The following is a 13,151-nucleotide window of genomic DNA, read 5'->3' as shown; positions in this document are numbered from 1 at the left end:
TAAAATAAAAATTTAAAGATTCATAATAAAATTTATTCAACGTCTTCTTGTGCATAAATGAACTCAGATATTACACAAAAATACATATGTACTCAAGATTTCATGGCACTCCTTTCTCAAAGCCTATCACTTAAAATGAGCTTATTTTTGAGATTTTACAATTCACTCACTTATTCATTTACAATTCATTTATCACATTCATTTACAGTCAACCCAAATCACAAATTCAACAAATGTTATTGATGTCTACCATGTACCAGGCATTGAACAAAATTACTTACTCTCATGAAACTTAACATTTTAACTTAAATGTTCCTTGAGGAACTCAGCCTACCAAGAGGGAGACTTGTAAGTAAGTAGGTACAGCAATTCTATAAGTGCTATAAAATAACAAGGAATGTTTAGAGGGGTCAGGAAAGATGTTTGAGCTGACTCTTGTCAAGCAGTTTTCCAGTATGACAAAAGTTGAAGGGCAATGCAGGCAGAAAAACCAAACAAGGAAAAAGCTTACAATGAACTATGAATCATTCACTGTGGCTGAGCTGAGGAGCTTTCTTTAGTTTTGTTTTTCCTATTTGTTTTTGCAGGTTTTCTAGGGGAACAGGAATGGTGCAAGGAACGACAAAAGTTATGATGTTAAAAAGGTTAGTGGGCACCAAAACCATAAAGACTTAATATGTCAGATTAGGGAACCTGGACTTCATCCTACAGGCAAGAATAAATTATCCAACTTTGAACAAATAAAAAGACTCAAATTTTGGAACTATCACTATGAAAACACAGAGGAAGCTGAACATATCATAATATAATAACAACCACCATGAATGTCTTTTGGGGTAAGTTTTAATTATCTTGGAAACTAAAGATATCCTTTCTATCTGATCCTTAGCCTGATAGCCAAAATTAAAACTAGATGGCTATCCTCTCTTATTACCAAAGCTTTTTGTCCCTTCATTTCATAAGTAACTGTGGGAAATGAGAATAGTGCAGATCAGCGGATCTCAAACTTTTGTGTGTATCAAAATCATAATCACTTAGTGCCGGGGATTTAGCTCAGTGGTTCCGCCGCCTGCCTAGCAAGCGCAAGGTCCCAAATTTGATCCCCGTACCAAAAAACAAAACAACAAAAAAACAAACAAACAAAAGTCATAATCACTTAAGTAACTTGTTAAAAATAAAATGATGCTTAGGAAGGTGGGGTGGTAGAGCATGCCTATTATCCCAGCACTCTGGGAGGCTTAGGCAGGAAGACAGCAAGTTCGAGCACAGCCTAGTCAACTTAGCAAGACCTTGCCTCAAAAACAGAAAAAGGGCTGGGGATGTAGCTAAGTGTGAAGGCCCCAGGTTCAATCCTCATTTCTGGGCTAGGGAGAGCTGTTTAGCCTGGGCTCCCCCAGTCAATGATTCAGGTCAATGGTTTGGAAAGAGTAACTGCACCAGGGGATACAGAAAACCCTACTGGGATACAATGGAAAAAAATTACATCTTTTACTGGCATTTACTTCATCACCTAAAACTGTCTCATTTGTACATGTTTTATATTATAATAAAGATTATGATACAGGTAACTTATAATAAGCACATATAGGATCAATGTTCTATTGTCTAACTGACAGAATAATCAAAGAGTTTAGAAAACACTGATCTAGGTAGTAACTTTTTATTTATTTTTTATTTAAAAAAAATTTTTTTGGAACTGGGGATCGAACTTGGATCCTTCTGCTTGTGAGGCAGGCAGTGGAACCACTGAGCTAAATCCTCGGCCCAGTAACTTTATAAAAACACTTCACTGCCAGGCATTGTCATGTGTACCTGTAGTCCCAGTTACTTGGGAGGCTGAGGTAGGAGGATCTCTTGAGCTCAGAAGTGCAGTGCAGCCTAGACAACATAGCAAGAACCCCCATTTTAAAAAAATCACCAATTCATATATTTATTCCTTTCATCACAGAATGTATGCATCAACTTTAAATGAAGACAAAATTTCAAATATTTGCTTAAAATAGACAGAGGACTTAAAATCAATAGGCCCTTGAATTCAAAACTGTATAATCTCTTTTTCTCTGAAAAATATGAAAATCATTTGTTATCTCCTAGGCTTAACTGCTATGCTCACTAGATTTAACTCCATAAAACTGCTAGTTCCTGAGAGGGAAGTTATATAAAATATTTATACTTTCCTAAAAACACCTGGTCTTCTAGAAAATCAGTACTTATTTTATCTTGGGTTAATACTGAATGACAGAGGAGAAAAAGAGTAGTAATAGCTGAAAGATAAAGGGGACTAAAGGATAAATGATACCTACTAAAACTTCTCTTAAAAAAAACCTCCCATCTCCAAAGTATCACCATGTTCCTTCCACCACTTCATCATGTTTTTATGGATGAAAGTATCTATTATCAATGTTTCCAGTTACATGAATCTTTTTGAAAACACAAAATATTGTAGTGGTTCCAACTCCAGAAACTAGAAGTTACTACTGAAGCTTAGGCTTTTCAAACAGACCAGCAATTCAGGCAAGGGGGCCAACTGGATCAAATTCTTAATCAGAGCCCTAACAGCTGAGATGCCTAAAATATTCTACGGTCGTACAGGCAGGAATAGATTGGGGAAGATTTTTCTTTTTCCTCATGATACAATATGAGAGAGATATGAAATCAAGAAGAAATAGCTTGATGTCTACAGAAGATGCTCACTAGTTTCAATCACAGCTAAAATCATAAGGGAAAAAAAAAAATGTTAAATGTCAATCAGTGATAAAGGTAGAAAGAAACTATCAATAGGCCCAGCAAAGTAGTTTACCAAAGTGGTTTTCTGGTACAGAATAGATTAAGTCTGTACTACCATGAAAAACCTATCAAATCATATATATATATATATATATACTTTTTGGTACTGGGAATCGAACTCAGGACTTTGCACTTGAGAGGCAGACGCAGTGCCACTGAGCTAAATCCCTCGCCTTCAAATCATATATATTTTTTAAAGATCACAACGCACCTTCACAAACTATGTAAATTGAGAATGACACACTTCAGAATAGGAAAATTAGTTTGTACCAAGATAATCATTGCTAAATATCCATCAAATCATACTTCTCTTTCCCTTTTTTTTTTTTTTTTTGGGTACCAGAGATCTAAATCGGGACCTTGTGCTTGAGAGGCAGGCGGTGGAACCACTGAGCTAAATCCCCGGCCCTTCTCTTTCCTTTCTGATTTAACATATTAACCATTTAATCAACACATTAATTGAACGTCTACTACAATGCAGGTGAACATTCTGTGACATACACCACAGAAGTTGTCCATCAGAGGGCTGCGAAAGCTAAAAGAGTGTAAGTGCTTAAAATTAGGAAATAAGGTGTTTTTCTATGAAGATCTTCCACCAAATAGTCTTCATATTTTCATTTTTATTCAAAACAATTACTCTAATCACAGAAGGAATTCTTGAACTTAAAAAGGAAATAACCAGGGCTGGAGGTTTAGCTCAGTGGTTCCAGTGTCTGCCTGGCAAGCGCAAGGTCCTCAGTTCGATCCCTGTTTCCACAGGAAAGGGAAAAAAAAAAGAAATTGGGGCCTGGGATGTAGCTCAGTGGTTCCGCTGCCTGCCTTGCAAGCGCAAGGTCCCGAGTTTGATCCCTGGTACAAAAAAAAAAAAAGAAAGAAAGAACCACTCTAATCTTAGTCCTTCATTCAATTCTATTATGTTTATGAAACAAAACAAAAAACTTTGCCTCCATTTTCATATCTCCTTTAATTTAAACTACAAAATATGGAGAGAGGAGCAATATAGAATGACATCAAATTTGCTGTATGAATACCTAAAGTGAATAAGCAAAGCTATAACAAAATGGAACTGCTGTATTATATAGAACTGCAATAACCTAAATACAGTTACTGTCAATACGTACTAAGGTTTACAAAGACAATAAACACCCAACTGCTGAAAGTAGGTTGTGACTTCACTTACAGGCAACCATAAACCTGAAATAACATGTACAGTATTCAAGAAATAGCATTCAAAAGAAACTAACCTCTTGGTCTAAAACTAATGAACACACCAAGGCTTTAACAAATAGTGTTAGATGCTATTTCAACTAAAAGCTATATTATCAAACCAAAAGACTAGTTCATTTCCCCACCACATTATTTCAAAACAAAAGATTTATCTGCTTGAAGAACCCAAAAATTTCTACCGGTCCCAGGACCATGACTGTAAATTTGCCAGTGCCAGTTTACTGTGTCACTTTTCTAAATTATTAACCAGTAGAACACACTGTTCACTCTCATGTTTAAGAGTCTGAATATATCTGTGAAATTAACTTTCCAAATCTTGCTTTAAAATAAGCACAAAGTTGCCATCCTAGAAAGCATGGCTAAACTAAGCATCCAATTGTAAAACACAATTATTAGCCAGAAATTCCTACATACTAATAAATCATTTGCAAGTTAGACTTGAGCATTAACAAAAAACAAGGTCTAGGAGATAGGAATACTATAAAACTAAACACAGACTTCAATACAAAGACAAGTATAACAGCATTTATTATCATATCCAACTGGGTTAGGCATGAAGTTTGTAGAAACTGCAAATATAGAAATTAATCATAAGAAATAAAACCATTAATATAAGGTGCCTTAAGAAAAGGGATCTAATAGTCTCACACTTAATATAAACATGCAATTTACTGTATTTGACATTTTATAAATAACAAACCCTTAATGGTTTTGAGATTTAATTCACAATTCAAAGCAGAATTACCTCATCTGTCACTGGTTGCTGTTTTGCAAACTGTGAACTATCTAAGTCAACTACTTCTTGAAGTCACATAACAAAATTCTTAAAATCCCCAGGATACTTTTTTTTCTGTGTGATTTTAACCTAACTTCAAGGATTGTTTAGTCTGAACCAGGCTCCTCAATCGCATGGCTCTTCAGAGACAGTGTTGGAGAAAACATCTCTGTGTCTAATTTAGCTTGTCACTGGATATCACTGTTGCTCCACACAAATCCATTTGGAATAGAATTTCTTTGGCAATGGTGAACTTTATCTGTAACTCCTCCCTTTGCTTAGGAGTCACAATTTCCTGGCCAAGTGCCCAACAACAGTTACTGCAACAACAAATGAGACTAAGAATTCAAGTGCAGAATCTTCTCGGCCATTTGTTCTCATTATGGGTTTGCAACATTATACATTCAAACTTTGCTACAATCAAGAAAAGAAAAAGTTACAAGTGCTTTTTGACTGGGCAAACTGAAATTATGAACCAACAGATTTAAGTCTCAGTATACATGTGTATTTTCACTTAATAGAAAAATGCTTTAATGTAGATTTTTTCTGAAAACCTAATTTAGTACCTTTTTATAAATAATTTCCTGTTTGTGCTATTAGCACTCATTTTCCCATTCAAGTTTAAAACTGCATCCATCCATCTCATGTGCCTTCATTTAAATTTCCAAATATTTCTGGAATCCAGCTCTTCAATTCTATTCACACTAAAAACTTGTTGGGGTCATAATTAATTCTCCAGAAATTATCTCCCAGTTTCTCTGCCCTCACACTAATACTAAGTTAATTGTTTTGTTTTTGTTTTGTGTTTTTCTGGTACCAGGGATCAAACTCAGGATCTTGCGCTTGCAAAGCAGGCAGTGGAACCACTGAGCTAAATCCCCGGCCCCTAAGTTGTTTTAAAGTACTGCTACTCAAAATGTGGTCCATAGACCAATGCTGGTCTATGAACATTTTTCAGTCATCCTTGACATGACTCAAACAGAAATTTCAAATATTCTGAAACATTTATACCAATTTAATAGAGAAATTTTATTTGTTGAATGTGAAGCCAAGCATTGAGAGCTAGTGAAACTCACCTAACCTGTCTTCCATAATAATCAGGTCTTCCATAATAATTGCATCTTCCACAATAATTGCCACAATATTTTTTTTTCTTTACTCTTGTCTTGAATTTGGCATCAGCGAGAGGGCCTGGGGGCAGCTAAACTGTCTAGCCCATTCACTGCGTAATAGCTGCACAAAGGCAAACTAATCAGTGACAACAGCCCAAGGAAATAACTTGTTTCTGAGATCTGCAGAACTGAAAAGCATTGCAGTACTTTCTGGCCCATCCAAAATGAAAAGGTGTCCACTAGTCTGGAATATAAACCACTCCTAAACCATCTTCCCAGCAAGATGGACTTTGAACAAGAGTTCTCCATCTTCTTTTAGAGCTAGCTTTTTGAAGAGTCACCTTCCTCAACGCGACACCTTGTTGCTTGACTTAACTGGCTTATTGCACAGCAAGCAGCCAGATGCAGAACTGGTAAAACATTTAATATAAGAGTGCATGCTTACATCTTATGTGTCTTCATTTTTTTATAGTTAATTTTATTCTATCTTACAATCAATCTGAAACAGAATGGAAAATATTTTTTAAAACTAGGCCTCTGTCACAGACAGTTTCAGAAGCACTATCCTAAAGCCCAAGTTCACCTTCAGTCATTGCTCACCCTTACCAAACCAATAAATTACAAATTCTTGAATCTTCAAGGAGTTTTAAACCTCTCTCCATTTTGCCATAATCAGTTTGATCTTATGTGTCCTAAATGTGATCTGTGGCTTTGTTTATGCAGTTCTCTGTAACTGTGCAGTCATCTCTTATTATCCAAGACCTTGTATCTCAAGGTAATTTTTCTAGAAACTATTCTGGAGGGCATGGTGGCACATGCCTGAGGCAGGAGGATCACAAGTTTGAGCTCAGCCTGGACAATTTAGTGACTTTAGTGAGGCCTTGTCTCAAAATAAAAAATAAATTTTAAAACAGAAAGAAACTATTCTGGATATTCCAAAGAACTGTGCAGTAGTAATGCCTCTGTGGTAAAGCCACAGGGGAAAGGTTAACACTAATTAGTTTCCCCCATATTTAACTTCATCCAGAAATGTAATACACTTTACGTCTATAAACTAACTTTATAAACAACCATGTATACAAAACTGATTAATATACCTGCATGTGTGACAATCTTTATAAAAACTGCTTAACAACTTCAGATTTATAATCTGTTCTGGAAGGAAAGAAAACATAAAAAACCTGTCTGGAGTCTTCCATGACTACAGCCATGTAAGTGTTCAGCACTGTGTATTACACATAATATTTGGTAGCTTGTAAATGAAATTAAAGAATAAAGTTTCATTTATGGCAAAAAAACCATAAAAACTTAAAGAGACAATCTTTTCAAAATTTTGACATTTAAAAGAAAACTCAAAGTTCAAGTGATGTCATGAGATATCTAAAAATAATACTAAATTACTTATCCCCTGGTTATTCTCTTTATTCAGTAAGGTTTAAGAACAGCAGTCAAGTGAGCCAATTTTATTTTGCCCATAATCAATGTATGATTATATTAAAATAAATCATAAGCACAAAGCTCTGGTACCACTTTCTCGTATGACAAATTAGAAAAATTAAAATTAAAATTTTACTGTGTTTTTAGTTTCTTTTGAGGGATTTATGTCCCATTTAATCAAAGGGAATATCTCTCTAAACCAAATCTATGTTTGAAGACTAGAAATTAAATAATCAACACTATGTAGTCATTTACTGGTCACTTATTATAGTGGTCACAGAAAAGAAAATCACCAATAATTCAGACTCTGAAGCACAAGAGAAAATACATAAAAACAACAAAAATATAACACAAGTATTTTATATTGAAGGCAAAGAGGAACAAATAATTTTTTTTTTGCCTGCACTGCCCAAAGAGAAATAAAACCATGGGCTGCTTTTCATTAAATCTTTCACACTATTATCTCACATTTGAATGCCTTTGAATTTTAAAACTTCACTCAAGTCTTTGGTAAACCACCACTATTAGTGTTCAATCTTTATAAACATAACTTTAAAAACAAAAAGAGTTTACAATTGCGTACAGGGTGTTTTCATCTTACTAACTTCCTATTATAATTATCCATCCTGAATACTGTCTTTCAAAACAGTAATAGTAACTTTACAGAAGATTTATGTAAACCACTGTAAGATTTGGGTTGGATTTCTTTCAATCTCTGCCTCCACATCCACTCTCAAACAGCCAACATTGCTTATTAATTTCCCAATTCACAGAGATGACACCACTTCACTAAGAAAATAAGAAAGAATAATAACTCACCCTTCCTTAGACATTCTTAAGAATCTACTTCCTCTGGATAAGAATACAGCATCAACAAACAAGCTCCACTGATCTCCTGAGAACTGTAGCTCATTTGTTAAAGCACAGAGAACTCAGGCCCTGAGAGGCCCAACAAATGTGGGCACAATGCCCGCCCCTAACTAGGCGATATCAGTGACCAATATCCTCAGCTTTAAATACTTGAAAACCTACTAATGGAAAAAAAAATAATTAATGGCCTGACCTGTTTAAAACTGGCCAGTTAAAGGACAGAGTCCAAACAGCAAGTCCCCACAGGAGACAGGAATAACAACTGGAAAGCAGAAAAGGCAAATGTACCCCCTAATGAGGCCCTCCAACAGAACACAAACAATGCGAGTTTCACGGAACCTAGCAGCCCTAGTCAGTCAAAATTGTTTTCTGTTTACTCTGGGGGGAAGAAAACAGAATAAATTATTAATGTTTTAGTTATCAGTTTATTTCCTCCTTCAGAAAATAAATATGAACTACAGAAAATGAAGTATTTACATGCTACTCATATTACATGAGAAAAGTTATTTCCACCTTAAAATCTTTTTTTCTGATTTTATTAACTGCTGTTAAGGAAAACATTTATATTCACAAATATTTTACTCAATGGGCTGAAATTTTTACCTCATGTGTAAAGATATTTACAGATCTTTGAAAAATAGGAGATAAATTCAGAACACTCTAAAGGTTAATCCCAAATCTCAAAGCAAACTGAAATTTAAAACAAAAACATCTGCAACATCCCTGGCTTCTGACCAGCATAATGCACAGGGATTAGGCAACCAGGGAAGGAACAAACAAGACTGCTGCAGTCTGAGAACAATGACACGGCAAGTAATTCAAATGTAAACATATATATATATATGCAATATACAATATATATTGCTTCTACTCCTTAAAAAGAAAAAGGCTTCATCTCTTTAAACATTACCCATATCTTGCCATAAAGGTTTCTTTAGTTATTAAAATGTTTAGTCATCAAGTAATTAGAAGCTGTATTAAACTCTGTAAATTCAAAGTAAAGTAAGGTGTAATGGAAGGTAATGAGCACCAGAAAACTCGATCTGAATTCCAGCTCCTCAGCTTTTCTGGATTTGGAAGTTTAAATAACTTACTTAACCCAAACTTCAGATTTTTAACACACAGACCAGAGATACTATCTGGTAGGGTTGTCTGTCATCTCTAGCATTCAAGGAAGTACTGCAACTTCCTTGGAGCTGAGGGAACAGGAAAAGTAACCAAATTATCTCACCAATACATCTCTTTAAAAATAATTTTTTAAAAATCCAAATCTCAAATTTTATATAAAATGAAGGACGTCCACTGACATCAAATCAAACTCCGTAAATACAAGAATACAAACTGAACATGAAAAAAATGATCTAATCCTTATGGCTGCCAACTTCCCATGGAGTTCCTGGATTTTCAGCTGTGGCATCAAGCTCAGTAGGGTGGAAATAAACGTAATCACTATTTTAAGAGTTTGCTACTGGGCAAAGACAAGAAAACAAAACTCACTTCAACAGAAGGTACACATGAGAGTTTCTGGTGCAAAATACAAGGCACTCTCTGAAGATGATTAAATCTTTCTAACTGCACAAATACATTCAACAAATATGTACTAAATGTCTATGTACCAGGTACCAGTATTACAGAGAAAAAGATGACTTTCCCTGATTTTTTTCCCCCAGTACCAGGGAATGAACTCAGGGCCTTGTGCTTGCAAGGTGGGCACGGTGCCACTGAGTTAAATCCCTAGCCCCCATCTTTACCTGATTTTTAAGGAACTCAAAAACTCGTAGAAGTGGCCCACTCAAAAACAGTAGCTATAAACTGGCCATGGTGCCTGAGGCAGGAAAACCATAATGTTGGAGTTCAGCCTAGGCCACTCAGTAATGTGGCAAGACCCTATTTCAAAACAAAAAATAAAAAAGGGGGGTAGGGGTGCTGACCATGTGGCTTAGTGCAAAGGCACTGGGTTCAATCAGCAATACTGCAAAAAAAATGAAGGAAAGAAAGAAAAAAATTTTCATTTACTAGATTACCAAGAAAAGTAAAGTATTTAGAAATAAATTTTTAAAAATAAATCTAAAGGGCTAGGGATTTAGCTCAGTGGTTCCAGCACCTGCCTCGCAAGCTCAAGGTCCTGAGTTCGATCCCTGGTACAAATCAATCAATCAATCAATCAATCAATGGCGGGGATTTAGCTCAGTGGTTCCACCGCCTGCCTCGCAAGCGCAAGGTCCCAAGTTCGATCCCCAGTACCAATAAATAAATAAATAAATAAAAATTTAATAAATAAATCTAATACCTGTACTCTGAGCACTACAAATACTATTGAGGTTAAAGGGCTAAATATACGAAAAGGAATCCCACAGTCATGGATCAGAAAACAATGTTGTGAAGGTTGCAATACTCTTCAAATTGATGTATATAAAGTCAATAAAATCCCTAACAAAATTCCAGCTAGCTTTTTCTTATGGAAATTGACAAGTTGATCCTAAAATTCATATGTATATACATTGGCCCCAAAATAGCCAAAATCCTGATACAAAAGAACAAAGTGAAGGACTCATCCACAATTTCAAAACTCAAAAAAAAAGCTGTAAACAGGACTGTAGGGTACTGACATAAGAACAAATAGATCAAAGGAATGCAACTGAAAGTCCAGAAATAAACCCATGTATCTATAATCATAGTGACTCTTGATGAAAGTACCAAGACCATTCAATGTGGAAAGAACAGTCTTTTCCACAAATAATTCTGAGACAACTGGACAATCACATGGAAAAGAATGAATCTGGACCCCTACACCTTGCATCATACACAAAAAGTAACAAGACTGTAAAAACTAAACGTTTGGCTGGGGATATACCTTATTGGTAGAGAATCTGCCAAGCATGTACAAGCTCCTCAGTTCAACCCCCAGTACCACAAAACAAACAAAAAAACTAGGTATAAGATCTAAAGCCATTAAAACTCAGAAGAAAGCATGGGTGTAAATCATTGTGAATGGGGATTTTAAAAAATGGTTTCTTAAAAACCATTTGTTGCATAAGCAACAAAATAAGACAGATAAATTGTACTTCGTCAGTATTAAAAACTTCATAGGAAGGGCCGGGGATTTAGCTCAGTGGTTCCAGCGCCTGCCTCGCAAGCGCAAGGTCCCAAGTTCGATCCCTGGTACCCCCCCCCGCAAAAAAATATATATATATAAACACAGTACAAATTCATACATTTATAAAAAATAAAATAAAATTTAAAAATAAACCACAAAAAAAAGGGGGCCAGGGATTTAGCTCAGTGGTTTCACTGCCTACTGCGCAAGCACAAGGACCCGAGTTTGATCCCAGGTACCAAAAAAAAAAAAAAACTTCATAGGACACTAACTTCAAAGGACACTAACCAAGAAAGTGAAAAATCAATCTATCAAATCAGAGAAAATATTTGAAAGTTATATATTTAATAAAGATCTAGTATTCTGAATGTATAAAGAACTTTCACAACTCAACAATAAAATGACAAACAACCCAATTAAGAAATGAGCAAACCAAACCGGGTGAAGTGCCACACTGCTATAGGCTACTCAGGAGGCTGAGATCAAAGGACTGGAGGTCTGAGGCCACCTTGGGAAACTCAGTAAAACTTGGTCTCAAAGTAAAAAATGCTGGGGGGTGTAGTTCAGTAGTAGAGCACTTGCCTAGCATGCATGAGGCCCTGGGTTCAATCCCCAGCACCATTAAGAAACAATCACTAGGGCTGGGGATTTAGCTCAGTGGTTCCGCCGCCTACCTCACAAGTGCAAGGTCCAGAGTTCAATCCCTGGTACCAAAAAAAAAAAGAAAAAAGAATCTCACACACACACACACACACACACACACACACGCACGCACACACACACGCACAGAAAATGTAGCTCCTTGTAGAGCACTTGCCTAGCATGAGATGAGCAAGGCCCTGAGTTCAATACCCAGTACTGTAAAAATATACAAAGGTATTAAGAACATGAAAAGATCAATATCATTAGTCACAAGAGAAATGCAAATCAAACAATAAGATACACTTCAGACACACGTATGGCTATAATCAAAAGACACAGCAAGTGTGTGAGAATGTGGAGAAACTAGAACCTTCATACACTGCTAGAGGCAATGTACAATAATGTGTCTGCATTGGAAAACAGTTTGGCAATTATCATTAACTTAAACATAAAATTACCCATAACCCAGCAAATTGCACCCCTAGACATATACCAAAAGAAACATCCACAGGAAATATGCACAATTTTCATGAGTGGCATATTGCTAACTGCCCCCAAATGGAAACTCAAATGTTACATAATGAATGGAAAAAATGGATGAATGGTATATCCATACAGTAGAATATTATTCAGCCATTAAAAGCAATCAAGTACTGATTCACAGTACAACATGGATAAATCTTAAAAGCATTCTAAATGAAAGAAGCCAGAAAGAAAAGGCTATGTATTAAACGTTCCATTTACAGGAAGTGTTCAGAACAGGCAATTCCATACATAGAGAAAGTAGATTAATGGTTGTTGCCAAGGGGTGATGGAAAAAGGGAATGGAGAATTATTCCTAGGGGCAACAGGTTCCTTTTTGGATTGATGAAAATGTTCTAGAATTAGTGGTGACGGCTGTAGAATTTCATTAATATACTGAACTCACTGAGTTGTACATTTTACAATGATAACTTTGGGGGTATATGAATTTTATTTTATTTATTTAATTTTTTTTTGGTACCAGGGATTGAACTCAGGACCTTGCACTTGCAAGACAGGCAGCAGAACCACTGAGCTACATCCCCGGCCCTATATGAATTTTATGTCAAAAAAAAAGAAAAACATTTTAAGCACCTGTTCACCAAAAGGTTACTGAAGGTGGAAAGCAAACACAGACTAGGAAAATATGTAATGAAGAACTGAAACATAATAAAATGAAGCC

The 13,151-nt window shown here is 35.8% G+C and overlaps 1 protein-coding gene across 24 annotated transcripts in view; it reads right to left on the bottom strand.

Annotated features, from left to right (window-relative positions):
- The window catches only part of Nt5c2 (5'-nucleotidase, cytosolic II), a 95,953-nt gene that overhangs the window by 49,467 nt on the left and 33,335 nt on the right, over positions 1–13,151 (bottom strand). The window contains exon 1 of one of the 24 annotated variants that reach the window (XM_021245647.2): positions 8,158–8,334. The exons of 21 other annotated variants lie outside the window; for them this stretch is intronic. In XM_021245647.2, coding sequence (XP_021101306.1) covers positions 8,158–8,171 — 14 coding nt within the window. In that variant the 5' untranslated portion in view covers positions 8,172–8,334. Of the gene's footprint in view, positions 1–4,759; positions 4,780–8,157; positions 8,335–13,151 lie in introns of those variants that run through there. 2 more of the 24 variants (XM_021245646.2, XM_087185874.1) reach the window with 2 other exon arrangements.

This window comes from Heterocephalus glaber, unplaced genomic scaffold, assembly GCF_053883595.1.
Source record: "Heterocephalus glaber isolate CG9 unplaced genomic scaffold, H.glaber_assembly_v1.0 deba00001498, whole genome shotgun sequence".
NCBI classification, from domain to species: domain Eukaryota; kingdom Metazoa; phylum Chordata; class Mammalia; order Rodentia; family Bathyergidae; genus Heterocephalus; species Heterocephalus glaber.
The sequence above is the reverse complement of the archived record's forward strand: the minus strand, read 5'-3'. Positions and strand labels throughout refer to the sequence as shown.